This window comes from Acomys russatus, chromosome 8, assembly GCF_903995435.1.
Source record: "Acomys russatus chromosome 8, mAcoRus1.1, whole genome shotgun sequence".
Taxonomy (NCBI): domain Eukaryota; kingdom Metazoa; phylum Chordata; class Mammalia; order Rodentia; family Muridae; genus Acomys; species Acomys russatus.
The window spans coordinates 74,501,888-74,521,230 of NC_067144.1; the positions used below are offsets into that span (position 1 = coordinate 74,501,888).

The following is a 19,343-nucleotide window of genomic DNA, read 5'->3' on the forward strand; positions in this document are numbered from 1 at the left end:
CATTTTAGAAAGCTATTGGTGTTTTTATAAATCACAAAGAACACTGAATTTTAAGATAATTCGTTACCTTTTGTGAGAGCTGGAAAGTCTTCTTTTTCCTCCCTATTACATATAGATTTCTCTCCTCTTCACCTCTCTCTATGCGAAAATCTTCCAACCGCCTGCAAAATTAAGTATGTGGTGACAGGGGCTCTTGGACTGATATACATGGTCACTTACTACAGTCTTAAGAATTGTCCAGAACACACACAGCCAGTCGGTTAATACAAACCTGCCGCTACTCTGGCTGCACCCACTGGGGGCTGAGGCAGAGAGCTCAGCTCAGGCCTCACTCCGACTACAGCTCAAGTCTGGTCCAGCCCCTCCCCCCGCCCCCCAAGGTAACCGCCTAGAATTTTACATCTACACACGTATTAATTTTTATTAAAAACAGAACCGTACAAAGCTACTCATTGTTTGTATTAAGAGTGGTCCTATCCCAAATCCAGTGCTCCCGAGGTTTTCCAAGATTACACTTCCTTTCGGTAGAGTAAAATTAAAAGCAATATCTTCCGTATGCAAACAATTCACCTCCATGTTTTATACCTCACAGTTAACAAAAGTAGCAGTGCTATCTATCTGTCTGTGCCCATGTCATTAACATTGTGCAGGAGATGATCTTGTTACCATAAGGTTAAAAAAACGACCTTTGCTTTCTCTATGGAAAACTGAAACTGCTAGAAACACCTGACTTGATATAAAATCTTAATTTAGGAAAGGCTGGTGTCTTAGCCAGGCTGCCTAGGTAATAATGTAACAAAGGACAAAAGCTGATTTCTAAGGGGGGGGGGGGGGGAAGACTGGGTGGTGGTGGCACACGCATTTTTAAATCCCAGCACTTGGGAGGCAGAAGCAGGCAGATCTTTTAAGTTCACGGCAGCCTGGTCTACAGAGTGAGCTTCAGGACAGACTGGATAAATTCCTGATTTGTTTTCTTTTCTTTAGCTTTAAAATAATTCTCCTTCTTCCTTCATCTCTGTTTAATTCAGATGAAAACAAACAAAACAACACCACAAAATTAGGGGGTGGAGAGATGGCTCATTGTTTCAGAGCACTGGCTGCTGCTCTTCCTGAGGAGCTGGTTAGATTTATAGCTCCCTTGTGGTGGCTCACAACTATCAGTAAGTCTAGTTCCAGGGGCTCAGATGTGGGAATCATGGATGAAAGTCAGTGTGGCCAAAACACTCATACCCATTTTTTTGAGGGGGAGTGGGGAATTTGTGTTGCCCCCCTCCCCAAGACAGACTTCTCTGTGTAGTCCTGGCTGTTCTGAAGCTCACTCTGTAGACCAGGCTGGCCTCGAACTCACAGCGATCCGCCTGCCTCTGCCTCCCGAGTGCTGGGATTAAAGGCGTGCGCCACCACGCCCGGCTGTAAACCTCTCTTTTAAAAGCGCCTGTGACAAGCCGGGATCCGGGAAGCACACCTGAAATTTCAATACTCGGGAGGCAGAGGCGGGTGGATCTCTGTGAGTTCGAGAAGCTATCACCTAGCCAGCGTAGCCACAGCAACATCAGCAGGTGCTAACGTTACAAAGACAAGTTAGATGCTCTATGTGCCCTGAACCATACTTTACAATAGCCCTGCAAAAAATGAAAATGGTACATACAACATTTGAGCAATTTCAATACTGACTACATCTTTGGCTATATGAAAAAACTTTTATTTTTAAAGGTATGGTAAAGAGCCAGGCGTGGTGGTGCACGCCTTTAATCCCAGCAGCACTCTGGAGACAGAGGCAGATGGATCGCTGTGAGTTCAAGGCCAGTCTTGTCTACAACGTAAGTCTAAGGTGGCCAAGGCTACACAGAAAAATCGTCTCAAAAAATAAACAAAAAACAAAAAACAAAAAAACAACAACAAAAAAGAGGACGTGGTAAAGAAAATAATGCTTGACTTCGGTACACATCCTGTATTTCCTGAGTAAGACACATCTGTCTGGGAGAGAGAAAAATAGGTATCTCCACATATGAAACAAGACTGGCAATGACCAAAATGCAGTAACAATGCATTTGAAATCTCTCCACAATTAAAATAGATACCCATCCATTACTGAAATAAATGGTAATTCCTACAACAAGAGATGAAAGGCGTGTAGATAAAACCACACTAAAACATCCTCCTCAGAGTTAAGGACGGATCTGTCAACAGACCTGAACATGCCTGGCGGGGCCTCTGGAACAACCACTCTCCGCCTCCAAGCCTGCAGGTCACGCTCTGTGGCCATTTGACTGCGGGGAGCATTGTGATGCATCTGACGGACCCCTTCAACCTGCCCACTTCGGCGAAGACCGATGTTCGGAGGAGACTGAGTGTCTAAACTCAGTCTTCTAAAACCTACAAGAATTACCAGGAAGCATTTTCAAAGATTTCAAATTATTATACACGTTACATACAGTAGAGGTGCGCTCCTCCTATGGACACACACCCCAAGTCACACCAAGCCACACTAAGCCACAACATAGAGCACTGAACACTAATTGATAAGCTTCAGTTTGAACTTTTATTAGACTTCCTAAAATTGTAAAAACATAAATGTTGCATTTTTATTTCAAGATACTTTGGGAAAACCTGTTAATGATAGACGGCCCCCGTCAAAAACCATGGGGACAGGGATATATCAAGAGCGATCTTAGGCCCTCGGCTACTAGGCAGGCAACTATCAAAGCACCTGAACTCCAGCTTCAAGGGGTCTGGCTTCTGTGGGACAGCACACCCCACAAACATGCACACTCCCTCATGCAGACACAGAAATTAGTATTTTAACAAAAAAGTGTTTGGTTCTTTTTAATTTCCACAAAGGGCTGGAGCTGGCTCAGCAGCTAAGAGCATGTACCACCCAGAGGACCTGATTTCAGTCCCCAGCACTCACTACAGGTGCTCACACTGCCGTTAACTCTAGCTCTAGGCAGCCGCCCTCTCCTGGACCCCAGATACACTTGAACACACATGGCAAACACTCAAAGCAGGCAAGCACACACACATAAGCACACACACAAGAATAAAAGTGAACTGGGCTGAGAAATGGCTCAGTGGTTGTGAGCATTTGCTGCTCTAGTAAAGGACCCAAGTTCACACCCAGCACCAATATCAGGCAGCTCACAACTTCCTGTAACTCTAGCCCTCTTCTGGCCTCAATTGGTATTTATTTACATGTGTATACATACATGTGTGGATAGGCACACGGGCACACACACAAGACACATATTACGTGTACTCAGCACATACACATAACTTTACACATATGACGTCCTATGGGCAATGCCTTGGAGCCCTAGAGTGGAGCTTAACAGGTTGGTAATGGCAGACAGAGCAGTGGCGCTCTCAGCTAAGAGGCTAGCAGGCAGGCAATCTTCTATGAGCACTCTGCTGCAATAGGTGTCCTAATCTGCACAAAAGAACACACCTTACACACAGAGACTTATATTAAAATTTGCTGGCTTAGCCAGGAATGGTGGTGGCACATGCCTTTAGTCCCAGTACTCGGAGGCAGAGGCAGGCGGATCTCTGTGAGTTCGAGGCCAGCCTGGTCTACAAAGTGAGCCCAGGACAGCCAAGGCTACACAGAGAAACCCTGTCTCGAAAAATACAACAACAGAGAGGGAAGAAAAATTGCTGGCTTAGGTAGGAATGGTGGCACACACCTTTAACCCCAGTCCTGGAAGGCAGAGGCAGGTGGAACTCTGAACTGGAGGCCAACCTGGTTCTACAGAGTGAGTTCCAGGACAGCCAGGGAGGCAGAGAGAGAGAGAGAGAGAGAGAGAGAGAGAGAGAGAGAGAGAGAGAGAGAGAGACGAGAGAGGAGAGCGAGAGAGAGAGAGAGAGAGAGAGAGAGAGAGAGACAGAGAGAGACAGAGAGAGACAGAGAGAGACAGAGAGAGACAGAGACCCTGTCTCTAAAGAAAAAAAGGAAAACAAAAACAAACCAAAACCAACGACTGGGTTAGAGATGCAGCTCAGAAACAACATGCCTAACATGTGAATGCTGGTGTTTAAACACCACAGAAAAACAAAATAAAAATGCGAAACTTACAAAATATTGACAAAACATTAGAAATGAGAAGGTGAATTCTAAATGTAAACACTCAAAAGTCAAACTGTTATTTTCAAACAAAACGTAAATAAGCATGTTAGTTACCAAATCATTACTAATACTTTCAAACTATACGGAATAATCTACTATGGTACCCTGAAGACAGATAAACACTCTGTAATACTCTTCGCTACCATGTCTGACTTAAACTCAATTAAGGGGGCCTGGAGAGATGGCTCAGCGGTTAAGAGCACTGACTGCTCTTCCTGAGGTCCTAAGTTCAATTCCCAGCAACCACATGGTGGCTCACAACCATCTATAATGAGATCTGATGCATACTGTATACATAATAAATAAATCTTAAAAAAACAAAAACTCAATTAAGGAAAAATGATCAGACAGCATGTGTAAAACAGCACTATTTGATCCACCTTTAATATAAGAGCTGTGGAGGAAGACAACTGGTAAACTGTGCAACAGCTGGTATGAATCAACACCCACGTCCTTCTGCTGCCTGAGGACCCATATGCACAACTCTCAGGGTCTCGCACCCTGTCTGCCTGCACACTGCCATGCTCCCTGTCATGCCTGCTCCCTGCCACGCGCCCTGCCATGCCTGTACCCTGCCGTGCTCCCTGCCAGGCCTGCACCCTACCACGCGCCCTGCCATGACAATGGACTGAACCCCTGAAACTGCTATGGCAGCCCCAATTAAAGGTTTTTCTTTGTAAGCGTTAGTGGTAGCCATGCTGTCTCTTCCCACCAGGAACCCCTGAGGCAACCCATCAGGGTACCACTTTGCACTAGTCACTGAGGCCCCGGCCTGTCCTAGCTCAGCCATAAAAGCTGACTTAGGAAGGAAGCAATCTCCACTCAACTGGGTTTCACAAAGACATGCATGTCAAAGCAAGGAAAGCCTCTCAGTACAACCAGTAAGCACCCTCTTACAGCGAGTGCAGCTGACAGCCTTTCCGAGGGCTTGAAACCCTCCTGGCCACTTACCACTCCATTTTTTGGTTAACAAAGCAATTTTCAGAGTATTGCTTAGGTGCACGCACAACTACGCTGCTGCACTTGGGTTCCCCGTGCACGACCCGCTTTTCCTGTTAAAGTGCAGAGCTCACATGTACTCACTCTCTCTTCGGGCTGTCTCTTCCCCATGAGGCAGTCCGTTTGCAGTCACATCCTGATCCACTCCCAGTCTCTGGTCTTGTTGCTGCTGCAACTGCCGAATCATCCCATCAAGAGCGCTTCCCTCAGCACCGTCGCTGGTCTGCAGGCTTATAATCTGCTCAATCACCTCTCCATCACCTACAAAGTCACCCACTCATGTGTCACCATGATACACAGAAAGAAGCAGAAAAACTGAAACACATCAACAGGTTGGGCATGAAGCTCAGTGGTGGTCTCCAGGTGCCCGAGCAAAGGCAAACTCAAAGAAAGGACGACAATGAGACAGTGTTCCAACCCTGCCCTATCAGGATGGTAGGTACTCTATGCAACGGTGCAAACCACAGACCGTCATGCTGCCTGCGGAGTCCCTCTAACCATCTCTGCTTCACACACTGGGCTGCTCTGACAGCCATTAACAGACCTTGTATGTGAGAACCACCCACTGCCTGGGTGGTAGCCTATGGGCTAGAAGCAGTGACATTTCTTCCCTCAGAAAAAAAGAATACAGCCTTTAAAAAAAAAATTTTTTTTTTATTTATTATACATACAGTACTCTGCATACATGTGCACCTACTCTCCAGAAGAGGGCGCCAGATCTAACTACATATGGTTGTAAGTCACCATGTGGTTGCTGGGAATTGAACTCAGAACCTTCAAAGAGCAGCCAGTGCCCTTAACCTCTGAGCCATCTCTCCAGCCCCAGAATGCAGCCTTTTGTTCTCCAACAAAAGACAACCAGTCTCCATTTGCCCCAGAGGTCCTGAGGGAAAGGTGGCTTAGACGCTAGTTCAGAGTCAGTGTTTGTTTTCTGCGGTCTTCCGAAGGCCAGGCAAGTGCGCACATCTCTAAGGAACACTAGCACTAGTAAGAGACATGCGTCAAGGCCAGCCTGGTCTACAGAGTGAGTTCCAGGACACCTAAGGCTACACAGAGAAACCCTTTTGTTCGCCCCTCTCCCCCAAAAAAAGACCTTATCTCAAAATAAGACTGAGGCTAAAGCCCAAAGTGCTTTCTCAAGTCAACCCTGAGACTAACAAGTAAAACACAAACAACAAAAGTCACAAAGAACAGAAAAGACTAACAAATGCAATAAATAGCAAGCCCAAATGCAGTCATATGAATGACACTCAGTGAACGTAATGATCATACATCATACAAACAGATAAATCAATCTTAAGAACTAATACTAATGATCCTGAAATGTAGTAGTCACACATTCATATACATAAATAAATAAATAAATCTTTGTCTTTCCAGTTTTTCAAAACAGGGTTTCGTCTGTGTGCTGGTACTCACTCTCTAGCCCAGGCTGGGCTTCAACTCAGAGATCTGCTGGGATTAAAAGTGTGCACCACCACCACTCCCCAGTTAAATAAATAAATCTTAAAAACTAATCCTGCGGGGCTGGAGAGATGGCTCAGAGGTTAAGAGAGCTAACTGCTCTTCCAAAGGTCCTGAGTTCAATTCCCAGCAACCACATGGTGGCTCACAACCATCTATAAAGAGATCTGGTGCCCTCTTCTGGCTCGCAGGCAAAATACTGTATACATAATAAGCAAATAAATAAATAAATATAAAAAAAACTAATCCTGTAAAACCTTAAGATTTGGTGGTCTAAAAGCATCAGAATTGCCTGAATTATTCTTTGAAATTTTTCCAGAATTTAAAATAAAAATTGTTACATTTATTTGTGTTCAGAAGCACACAAAAATACATGTACCTACAGGGGCCAGAAGCATCAGGCCCCTGGAAGGCACTGCCACAGTGTGCGCGTGTGGAGGCGTCAGGCCCCTGGAAGGCACTGCCGCAGTGTGCCTGTGGAGTTCAGGGTAACAGTACAGCTGGTTCCCTTCCCACTTGTGAGCCCTGGGTATCAAATTCAGGTTGGTCAGGCTAGACAAGCACCACTGAGCCATCTCTCCACCATCACCAGGTGCAGCAGCACACGCAGGCGTGCAATCTCAGCATGCCTGCTTCAACAGGGGAGAGCTCCAATTTCAAGGACAGCCTAGTCTACAAAGCGAATTACAGAAAAGCCAGAAAGGCATAGCAAAACCAGAGAGACAGACACACACAGAGGAAAGAAATTTGCACTGACTTGTGGCCACATAGCCGAGCTGTGGAACCAGGTGCTCATCGGCCGAGTTCTCCCGACCGGGCACGAGTCTCTGGAACTTCGTGGGATGAGGGTTCCCGTCCACGTCCACCAAGAACGGCGGCGGCATCAGGTGAGGGGCCTGCTGCGTCTGCTCATCCAAGACATAGTTATTGGAGTCTCTTATCAACGGTCGGTAGTCAGTATGGAAAAACATCTGATCAGGAATCTATAAAAGTAAAGACCATAAAGTAACACTTGAAATCTGTATCTGTTAAAGGCAATAATATTAATGGTATTTAAAATTAGAAATACCCGAAAATTAAATAACTATATCCAAATTTCCTCTCCCAACTATTCACCTTATATGTTACAAGAAAGCATTAAAAATGACCTTTTCGTATGGTTTGCTGCATCCAAAACCAAATATCAGAAGATGCCCATGAGAATCTGTGCAGGCAAAATGCTGTCCATCCTGTGAGAACTTACAGTCAAACACTGCTCCGTGGCCTTGTCCTTCGATCTAGGGAAGCCAGGCAAAGAACATCAGGTGCAATAACAAGCTGTTCTAGCGCAAGGGGGTGATCTTCTGCTTCAACGCACGCCACACGCTCATAGCGCCAGCACAGGCCAGAAGAGACCAGGCCACCTGAGCTTGAGGTGTGGGCACCTGTCAGCACAGCCGAGCAGTATGGAGAGCAAACCCAGCACACGTGCAGGTCACTCCAGCCGCCGTGCAAGCAGTATAAACCAACGGCTTTAGAAATTCACTTTATTTTCTATGTGTGGGTACTCTACCTACATGTGTGTGTGTGCTCTGTGTTCACGCCTGATATATGGAAGGTCAGAAGAAAATACCAGATCCCTGTAAGTTACTGATGGTTGAGAGCCTCCATGTGGGTGCTGGGAACCAAACCCAAGTCCTCCGCTAAAGCAACAAGTTCTTAACCACGGAGCCATTGCTTATTGAACAAGTCAACTCTGCTCTACAGACGTCTTTGACATGCTAACTGTCTACACTATTCAATATTACTCTTCTTGAACTTTTTTTTTTTTTTTTTAAAGAGTCAAGGTTTGCATGCAGGGCTTGGCACATGCCAGAAAAGCATTCTATCTGTCAAAGTTACGCACAGGCCTCTAAATTTAATCCGTGCCCCCAAGACAGGGTTTCTCTGTGCAGCCTAAGCCTTGACTGGAGTCCTGTGAGTTTTATAGAGCAGGCTGGCCTTGAACTCACAGAGATTCCCCTGCTTCCACCTCTGCAAGTGCTGGGATTACAGGCGTATGCACAACAGCCAGGAGCACAGAGAAACCCAGTCTGAAAAAGAGCAACAACAACAAAAAGTAAAGGCTTTCTTTACTTCACACAGATGAATGGCATTTACTTTTGTGAAGTTTCTTTAAGTAAGAGGCTGTATTTTATTTACTTTTATTAATTTGGTTTAATGTAAGAGGCTAATACTGGTAAATAGAGAACCAAAATTTAATATTTGAAAATTAAAATCAAACTTTTCAGAAATTAAACTGAGTTGGGTTTTTTTGTTTTTTTGTTTTTTTGTTTATTGAGACAGGGTTTCTCTATGTAGCCTTGACTGTCCTGGACTCGCTCTGTAGACCAGGTTGGCCTCAAACTCACAGTGATCCACCTGCCTCTGCCTCCCGAGTGCTGGGATTTGGGCGTGTGCCACCACACCCGGCCTAAACTGAGTTCTAATGAGCAAATCAGATTGCTGACACTAATAAACCTCAAAGTCACATGCACTCACTGAAAAGTCCTGGTTTCCCTGAAAGATGCTGTGTGCATGGAAATTCTTCAAACTCTTCACACTGCCTTGGCTGTGAACTACATGAACTTAGTATCTCCAAGTTACACTTAGCTGGGGAATAGAACAGCACAGCAAGTATGTTTAGTGTCTGGGACAGGGGTGTTAAAATTAAAAAGCAACTGGATGTACTGGTGCACGCCTTTAATCCTAGCACTTGGGAGGAAGATGTAGGCAGATCTCTGAGTTGGAGGCCAGAGTGGTTTACAGACTATGTTTCAGGACACCAAGGGCTACACAGAAAAAAATTCTGGAGGTTAGAGGGAAGGGAGAGCATGTGTACCACTGATAGCACAAATACACGTCCATAACCAAGTGAGCCAAGAGAGGAGGAGAAATGCCTTGTGCTCTACGGCAAATATGAAATAAAGTCATTAAGGGGCTCGTAAGACAGCTGCACAGGCCAGCCTCGGAACCTGGGTCCCTGTGGAAGGACACACACACACACGGGGACACGCACACACACGGGGACACGCACACACACGGGGACACGCACGGGGACACACACACACACACACACACACACACACACACACACACACACACACACACACACACACACGCACACACACACACACACACACGGTTTTGCAGGACAAGCAGCTTTCCAAACTGGGGGAACCAATCTAAGCGAAGCAAGCCAGGCCTGTGTCCCGCCCGAGGTTTGTGTCCTACAGCGACTCCTGCAGATACACCTCACAGCTCTTCTGTGGGACTTCAGAGGTCTGCGTCCTTTCTACCACTCAAGTCTGTATGTGTTTAGGAAGAGCTGTTCTGTCACTGCAGAACAAACCTGTGGCTGGAGAGACGGCGCACTACGAGCATTTGCTGCTCTTCCACAGAGTACAAGCTCCGTTTCCTAACACCCTGCTCTTCAGAGACCCCAGCACCCACATCCAGCTGCTCACAACTGCCTGTAACTGAAGCCCCAGGCAACCTGACACCCTCTCTAGCCTCTCCCATAGGCATCCAAACATACATATGCAGACCAGCACATAGATATATCAAATTAACATCTTTCTTTTTTTTATTATTAATTTATTCTTGTTACATCTCAATGGTTATCCCATCCCTTGTATCCTCCCATTCTTCCCTCCCTCCCATTTTCCCTTTTTCCCCTCCCCTATGACTGTTCCTGAGGGGGATTACCTCTCCCTGTATATGCTCATAGGGTATCAAGTCTCTTCTTTGTAACCTGCTGTCCTTCCTCTGAGTGCCCCCAGGTCTCTCCCTCCAGGGGACATGGTCAAATGTGAGGCACCAGAGTACGTGAGAAAGTCATATCCCACTCTCCACTCAACTGTGGAAAACTGTTCTGACCATTGGCTAGATCTGGGTAGGGGTTTAAAGTTTACCGCCTGTATTGTCCTTGGCTGGTGCCTTAGTTTGAGCGGGATAAAATTAAAATCTTAAACAACAAAATTCTAGGCTTCTCAGATAGACAATGTTGTAAGGAGGCCTCATTATATAGACCAATTATTCTTTGTTTAGAGATTATTCAAATATATTCTGTTTAATATCTGAATTAATGGGCTGGGGAGATGGCTCAGAGATTAAGAGCACTGGCTGTTCTTCCAGAGGTATTGAGTTCAATTCCCAGCAACTACATGGTGGCTCATAACCATCTATAATGAGATCTGGTGCCCTCTTCTGGCGGCTATATGTAATAAATAAATAAATCTTAAAAAAAAAAAATCTGAATTAATATATATTTGCTTTAACAACTTAAATTCAAAATACAATATTGTGAAGCAAACCAGTGGCATGCACTTTTAATGTTGACCTTCAGGAGGCACAGGCAGGAGGCTTTCTTATGAGTTTCAGGCCAGCCAAGTCCACATAGTTGATTTTATGCTACTCAGGGCTACAGCAAGACCCTGTCTCAAACACCAGTGTCCTTATTCTTACTAAGTCACTATTCTCTACCTAAATATTGCACACTACAGGGGTTTTTTTCCATGATCTGGAACGTCATATATAATCGTGTGTGTGTGTGTGTCTGTGTGTGTCTGTGTGTGTGTGTGTGTGTGTGTGTGTGTGTGTGTGTGTGTACACGCGCATGCCCACACTTGGAACAGGGTCTCATACCCCAACCCAGGCAGGGCTGGAAGCCACTACTGCAGTCGGGCTGACCTCGTACTTACGGCACTCCTGCCTCCTTCTCCCAAATGCTAGGATTTCAGGTATGAGCTACCACGACTGGTTGAAAGGTTCAAAGTCCTTACCAAGCTCTAAAAACGCATTTTTGGGTTTATAATTATCTGCATATGAGAGGGGGTGATTGCACACATGGGTGCAGTGCCCTGGAAGGGGCCAGCTAGAAAGAGGACACTGCGTGTGTGTATGAACTACTAACCACTGGGTCATCCTGCCAGCTCCAACCTCTCTTACTAAGTTTTAATACTTTTCCTCCTGGAACTCACTGTGTAGACCAGGCTGACCTTGAACTCAGATATCTGCTTGGCTCTGTCCCCAGAGTGCTGGGATTATGGGTATGAGCCACTATGCCTGGCCAGCTTTACACATTGTACCTGTGAATTAAGACCTGAAGCTACAGACAGGTATGAGCTGCCATGTGGGGGAGGGCAGAGAGAGAAAACAGCAGGAGCAGGCTACCGAGAGGTCGAGAGTGACAGCTCAGCCATCTAATACACACAATCCATCCGTTCTGCAAGGGATCCTGACCCAGGCAGCCAGCTATCACTACGAAAGCCATCGGGGCAACTAACGCAGAGCTGAGTTGAACACTGACGTCGTCCCGACTCTAACAACCAACTCATCTTACTCAGGGCTCACAGGACTAGGGATGGCCCAGGAGCTAAGGGCACAGGCTCCTCTTCCAGGGGACCCAGTATTCAATGCCCAGCAGCACCCACAGGGCTCACAGGACTAGGGATGGCTCAGGAGCTAAGGGCACAGGCTCCTCTTCCAGGGGACCCAGTGTTCAATGCCCAGCAGCACCCACAGGGCTCACAACCATCTCAATCTCCACTTGCAGAGAATCTGCTGCTATCTTCTGGCCTCTGTGGACACTGCACACACATTGTACACAGGCAAGATATACTCACACATAAAATAAATGAAAAAGCACACTGAAATGAATGCAGAATCAAAAACCTATCTAGGTAACGTGTGAATGCTTGATGGCTATCAGACGCTCCCTAAGATTCAGCTACCATTGACCTGTGCCAAAGTTGCTGTGGCATGTCAGTCAGCTTCTGGCTAACTCTCATAACCAAAAAAGCACAAATGAACTCACTTTACTTACCATATTAAAATAATGTTTCATCTTGGTGCCTTTTGTAATATCCCATATAAAGACGCTGCCATCGTGTCCTGCAGATAACATAATTCTGGAATCAAAGGGATGTGTCTCCAAAACAAACACTTCATCAGCATGTCCCTTTATTCAACAAAGTCACAATATTAAGGACAGTTTGCAAGTTATATTACTACATAAGAGTTTTAAAGTATACTAGTGACAGTGATTTATACATGTATATAAAAATTCTATCACTTGAATCACTTAAATAAACATTAATGTTACAGTTCCAAAGGAAAAATGTCCTGATTTAAAAGCTTAAGAGGGCCGGGCGGTGGAGGCGCACGCCTTTAATCCCAGCACTCGGGAGGCAGAGGCAGGAGGATCCCTGTGAGTTTGAGGACAGCCTGGTCTACAAATCGAGTCCAGAACAGCCAGGGCTACACAGAGAAACCACAACAAAGCTTAGGTGCTGGAGAAGCGCTCAGTGGGTAAGTGGATGCGCTGCTCCTCCAGAGTTCACGTCCCAACAGCCACTGTGGTCTCCACACAGCTTTAACTCCAAGGCAGGGAGGACTTCTACACACAGTTACATAAATTATATGATAATAATAATAAATGAATATTTTAAAAGGGTCAGGGCTCCAGGCGTGGGCACAGTCCTTTAATCCCAGCACTCAGAGGTAGAAGCAGGTGGATCTCTGTGAGTTCGAGGCCAGCCTGGTCTACAAAGTGAGTGCAGGACAGCCAAGGCTACACAGAGAAACCCTGTCTCAAAACAAAAGAAAACAAAACTCTGTGGTAAAAACATGGCTCTCAGGTTCTTGGGCCAGGTCTAATTTCCAGAGCCCACATGGCAGGTCACAATGGGCTTCATTCCAGTTCCAGAGTGACCTGGCACCTGCTTCTCATCTTTGTGGGCACCAGGCACACACATGGTACACATACACACACGTAGACACTCATACATATAAAAATGTTAAAAATTAGTAGACTAAGATTTCTGAATTATCACGTTACACTACCTACCTACCAGTAAGTTGTGAAGCAGCTGCCCAGTGTAATAGTGTTAGACACTCATATACATAAATATTACAAATTAGTAAATGAAGACTTTGCAATTATCACATTTAATTAACTACCTACCAGTAAGTTGTGAAGTAGCCGCCCAGTGTAAGAGTGCCACACTTTGAGGACATGGTCGTTCACGGCTGTGACAACAATGCTATCATCCTGATTCCAAGCTATCATTGTGACTTTGGGCTTCATAAACCTCTCCTCTTCCGAAGATGTGTCTCTAACAAAGCAAAGACACTGTGTAAACTCACTTGGGAAGGTGGCACACTCCTTTAATCCCAGCTTCCGGGAGGCAGTCAGGTGGATCTGAGCTCCAGGCAGCCTGGCGTAAACAGTGAGGAGTTCCAGGACAGCCAGGGCTACAGACAGAGACAGCAGATCAGATCACACACGGCACACAGTCCCCGCATCAGTACACATGACAAAAAGAGCAGGGGCCGAGATGAAGTGCAGCTGGTGGAGCCTGCTGGCAGTCACAGACTGGGGTAGGTCACCAGCACATAAAGCCACACGCGGCAGTGGACAGGCTTGTAACTAGCAAGCAGGGAGGAGAGGGAGCCTGTGCCACATGAAGCCAGAAAGAAAGGGGGAGCGAGGGCACAGAGGCATCCGTGTGACCATCCTGCATCTATTTATCAGCCGAGAGCAAACTAACTTCAAGTGGGCTCGGGCAGCTGTGCGGTCAGGGTGGAGTCTAGGACACCATGGCCACGTACAAAACCACAATGTTCTACTCTGCTCCTCACCCAAAACCAACTCCTAAGTTTCTGTTTCTCCAGAAACAGTTTCTCCTAAGTAATTGTTTCTCCAGAGAAGATAAAGCAGAGAATCCTGACCGGGCGAGTGTAGGACACAGCTATTGCCACTGCCTGCTCTCGCTAGGAAGGCGATGTGACTACCTGCCTCAAGTCTCTGCCTTCACTTGAGTTGCTTTTGTCAGCGTATTTTATCACAGTGACAAAAAGGAAACTAAGACATGATAAATGCTTCATAACAGGTACCTACATGAGAATAAAAGACAAAAATTACCAGACAAAAAAAAAAAAAAAAAAAAAAAAAAAAAAAATACCAGACAAAGGAAAGAGTAATATTCGCCTTTCAAAGCCTACCATCTGGCTGTCCTGGAACTCCATACATAGACCAAGCTAGCCCCAAACTCAAAAAAATCTGCCTGCCTCCTCAGCACTGGGATTAAAAGTGTGCACCATGGAACCCAGCATTAGGCCATATTATAAGCCACAACTGTAGCATGCAAAGTTTCCAAGTCCCTCCCCCTCCCCCTCCCCCGGGGACAGGGTTTCTCTGTGTAGCCTTGGCTGTCCTGGACTACTTTGTAGACCAGACTGGCCTCGAACTCAGTGATCCACCTGCCTCTGCCTCCCTGAGTGCTGGGATTACAGGTGTGCGCCCCTACACCAGGCTCATGCCTGTGACGTTTTAATGCACAAGGAGACCTAAGGACAATAGGTTAATCACAGCTTCCTCTGGATTCATGAGGCATCACTAGGAGGTGGTGACAGGTGGGAGGCAGGTCACGGGGTGCACGCCATGGGCCCTGGCTACCCCCTTCTCCCTGTTCTCTGCTTCCTGAACCAGCCTAGCGGGATACTGCTCTGCTCCATCCCTTTCCATGACAGACTGAAACCCCTGAAACTATGAACCAAAATAAATCCTTTCTCCTTTACTCTACTTTCTGGCAAGTTTGGTCAAAGTAATAAATACACATGTGCCCTTACTTTCCTTCACTATTTCATCTCTGAGACTGAGTATTTAAAAACACAATAGTCAATTCACTCAGGTAAGTTATTCATAATATGTAGAAGGTATTTAAACTCTCCCATCAAAATTAACAACACATCAGAGTAGCACGCCAACAACTTGCCTCTGTGTGATAAACAATTTCAGTGACTTACCCTGAGATTCTGGTGGCCATATCCAGTAAAATGCTTCTCCATTCCAACTGTTCAAACCTCCAAATCCGCGCTGTTCCATCTCTGCTACCACTCAAGAACCTTGAAACATTCAAGAAAATCCACTCACATACGGCTACCAAGTGCTACACCTGACATCAAGCACAATGCAGACTTAAAGCAGTGGCCTTGATGACCGTGATCTACAGGGTCAGAGAGAGCTCAGACCATTCAGGGCACCACTAAGGGGGAAAACCACCCTGATTTACAAAGTAGAACATACTACAAAACTCAGTTGTTCCACACTGAGTTTTGGGAAAACAATATAAGAGAGAGCAATGTTCTTTAGAGAAGGGGAAAAAGAACAAATTAAAGCCGTGGGAAGGTTAGCAGCACCAGATATTCCATCCCTTTTTATTTTTTTAAGAATTACTTACTATTTATACAGTGTTCTGCCTACATTTACACCTGCACGCCAGAAGAGGGCACCAGATCTCATTGCAGATGGTTGTGACCCACCACCATATGGTTGCTGGGAATTGAACTCAGGACCTCTGGAAGAGCAGCCAGTGCTCTGAGCCATCCCTCTAGCCCCCAGAAACTACATCTTTTTTTTTTTTTTTTTAAGATTTATTTAATTATTATATATAGTGTTTTGCCTGCACACCAGAAGAGGGAACAAGATCTCATTATAGATGCTCGTGAGCCCCTACATGGCTGCTGGGAATTGAACTCAGGACTTTTGGAAGACAAGCCAGTGCTCCTAATCTCTGAGCCATCTCTCCAGCCCCAGAAAGTCCATCTTAAGCTTGTCCTTTTTAAACTCTAACTCAACAGACATGAAATATAAACTATAAAATTCAAGTGTCTCTGTGTAGCCTTCCTTGGCTGTCCTGGACTTGCTTAGTAGACCAGGCTGGCCTCGAGCTCAGAGCAATCCACCTACCTCTGCCTCTCTGAGTACTGGGACTACAGGCGTGTACCACTAGGCCCAGGTTGAAATTCAAATTTTAAAACTATGCTTTGAAAAAGAAACCAGCCATATCCTAGAGGCCAGAAGACAGCTGCACTATGGATTATCAAATGCTTGCTCCTGAGGATTTTTCTTAACCTTCTGTTCAGGAATGGACTCTAGTTAACAGCTAACTCTTCACCACACAGCTCTAAAATCTCACCATGCTCCACCTGCTGAGACGTACTGCAGCACACAGGTCAGAGTAGTAAAGTTAACAGTGAGGTATGCTGTTTTTAAAACTGCTGAGTAGATCTCAACGTCAGAAAAGTTAAGCATGGGACGGCATCCCAGCTCACTGGCAGAGTACTAGGTGCCATGCACAAGGCAGAGTTTATCCTCAGGACCAACAGGCACCACCACAAAGGGCATAAGGCGATCGTCATTCGAACTGTCAAGATGTGTCATTATACCTTACAAATAAAAATGGAACTGCAGAAAACAGCAAGCAGGAAAATATTTAATAGCTAAAAGAGTAAGTAGTGTTATTTCACTTGCCTGAAAACATACACAAATGCAGCAAACACTTACCGGTCACCATTGTTACAAAACTGGATACTATCAACTTTGTCCTAAAGGAGAAAAAGCAAATATGAAAACTAGTGTCTACGTTACCTATTAATTCACTGAACAAGTTTACTTACTAAGAAACACACTGGGAGCCGGGCGTGGTGGTGCACGCCTTTAATGCCAGCACTCAGGAGGCAGAGGCAGGTGGATCACTGTGAGTTCAAAGCCAGCCTGGTCTACTTAACAAGCTCCAGAACAGCCAAATTTACATAGAGTCCTTGTCTCCAAAACAATAAATAAATACCTTGGTTCACTAGGGGAAACTGACTTGGCCGATCATTGTGTGTGTGTCAAATCTATGGAAAGCCATTAGGGGTCCACGGAGACCTTTTCAAAAGAACCACACTCATAAAGACTGGCACACATACTACAGCTGTGTTTAAAATTACACCAGGACGTCAATGGCAAGCAAAGTTAATGTGTGCAAGGTAATCGAAGCAGCCTGTACGAAGCCAAAAAGATGTATCACTTTGATTATTTATGTTTTAGCACAACCTGAACCTATCTACTCATTAAATAAGCTCTGAATATGGACTGTTTCCCATGAAACCCAAGGACTGGTGTTGGTTCCTAGCACATGCACGGTGTCTCACAACCATGTGGCATTGCCAGTTCCAGGAAATCTGACCCTCTTCAGTGCTCAAAGGGCACTAGACAAACAAGTGACTCATAAACACAAATACTTAAATGTATAAAATTTTTTATAGGTTTAATAATGTTGTTCCTGTGTGTGCCATGTGTGGATGTGGATGCACAGGGTCTTTCCTGCGCACATGCATGTGAGGTCAGAAGCAGGTGTGAGTGTCCTTGCTTACCCTTCTTTATCTTACATTCTGAGTCAGTGTCCTCACTGGACCTAGTAGGACTGGCTGCCAAGGGGGACCTGAGTGTCCCCATCTCAGCACTGGGTTACACTGGGCTCCAAACTCAGGTCACCATGTTCCTACAACAAGCACTTTACCCAGTGAGCACCCTGCACACCCTAGTCTAACTTCCCACTAAAGACAACCCTGCCCTTTACAAATACTCTAAGATACTAACCAGTAGCTTACTAGACATTCCCAAAACAGCATTCTAACTTCCCAAACTCGGTTAAAATAACGGGTGTGTTTGAGGTCGTCATTATCAAGAATGGGGCTAATGTTGGGGCGGTGGTGGCACACGCCTGTAATCCCAGCCCTCGGGACACGGAGTCAAAGGGCAGCCTAGTCTTCAGAGCAAGTTCCAGGACTACCAAGGCTACACAGAGAAACCCTATCGCAAAGAAAAGGAAAAGAAAGGCAGGCAAGCATGTGACTTCATATTTCAGAATATGGCTACTCTGCAGAGGCAACGGTGTCTTTGGACACAGCTGGGCAGTGCACACATGAACACACAGGTGACAGTATGTACAGGACCTGTCCGACCCCAGCGCGGAGGCGAGCCCACCACAGAGCTATGCCGCTAGAGGGGAAGCTGTCAGCAATTGATAGCTCACAGCAAGAAAAGGTCCATTTCCTTTCTTGTTGCTGTTTTGAGACAGGGTATCTCAGTGTAGCCCTGGCTGTCCTGGAATTCACTCTATAGACCAGGCTGGCCTGGAGCTCAGATCTGCCTGCTTCTGCCTCCCAAGTGCTAAGAGTAAAGGTGTGTGTCACCACCGTACAGCTAAGGTCAGTGTTCTCATCAGTGCATATGTTGACCACACTCCAGTGGAAGGCCATACCTCCAAGGATATTTGGGTAGCACAAACTGACCCTGATTGGGGGTGGGAGGAAGACACCAAAAAGCTGGGTGGGTAGAGAGTTGAGTGGGGTATGGTGGGGAATGAATATAATCCAAAAGCCGGGTGTGGTAGTGCACACCTATAACCCCAGCACTCGGGAGGCAGAGGCAGGCAGATTGTTGAGTTCGAGGCCAGCCTGGTCTACAAAGGGAGTCCAGGACAGCCAAGGCTACACAGAGAAACTCTGTCTCAAAAAACAAAAACAAAACAAACAAACAAAAAGAATATAATCCAAACATATACACACTCTCATAGAGGATTGGATGGACAAATAATGGATGGGTGGATAGATAGGTGGGTGGATGGACACACAGATAGATAATGGATGGATGGATAAAATCTAACTCTCGTCAACTATCACTACAAGTAAGCAGGACAGCAGGGCTGGCAGGACAGCTCATCAGTTAAGAAAGAGCACACACTACTCTCCGAGAGGACCAGAGGACAGTTCCCAGCACTCACCACGGGGAGCAGGCTCACAACTGCTGCAGCTCCAGCTCCAGCAGACCTAACCCTACTCCAGCTCCTGTACTCAAGCGGGCATACCACCTCACCAACAGACCCACACATACACGTGTCATTTT

General features: G+C 45.9%; 1 protein-coding gene across 1 annotated transcript in view; it reads right to left on the reverse strand.

Moving 5' to 3' along the window:
• Positions 1-19,343, reverse strand: part of Brwd1 (bromodomain and WD repeat domain containing 1) — a 76,064-nt gene that overhangs the window by 36,822 nt on the left and 19,899 nt on the right. Inside the window, exons 12-20 of the mRNA XM_051150297.1 lie at positions 16,956-16,996; positions 15,416-15,514; positions 13,572-13,722; positions 12,432-12,566; positions 7,735-7,863; positions 7,344-7,569; positions 5,207-5,383; positions 2,193-2,376; positions 68-161 (exon numbers count right to left, since the gene is read on the reverse strand). Coding sequence (XP_051006254.1) covers positions 68-161; positions 2,193-2,376; positions 5,207-5,383; positions 7,344-7,569; positions 7,735-7,863; positions 12,432-12,566; positions 13,572-13,722; positions 15,416-15,514; positions 16,956-16,996 — 1,236 coding nt within the window. The remainder of the gene's footprint in view (positions 1-67; positions 162-2,192; positions 2,377-5,206; positions 5,384-7,343; positions 7,570-7,734; positions 7,864-12,431; positions 12,567-13,571; positions 13,723-15,415; positions 15,515-16,955; positions 16,997-19,343) is intronic.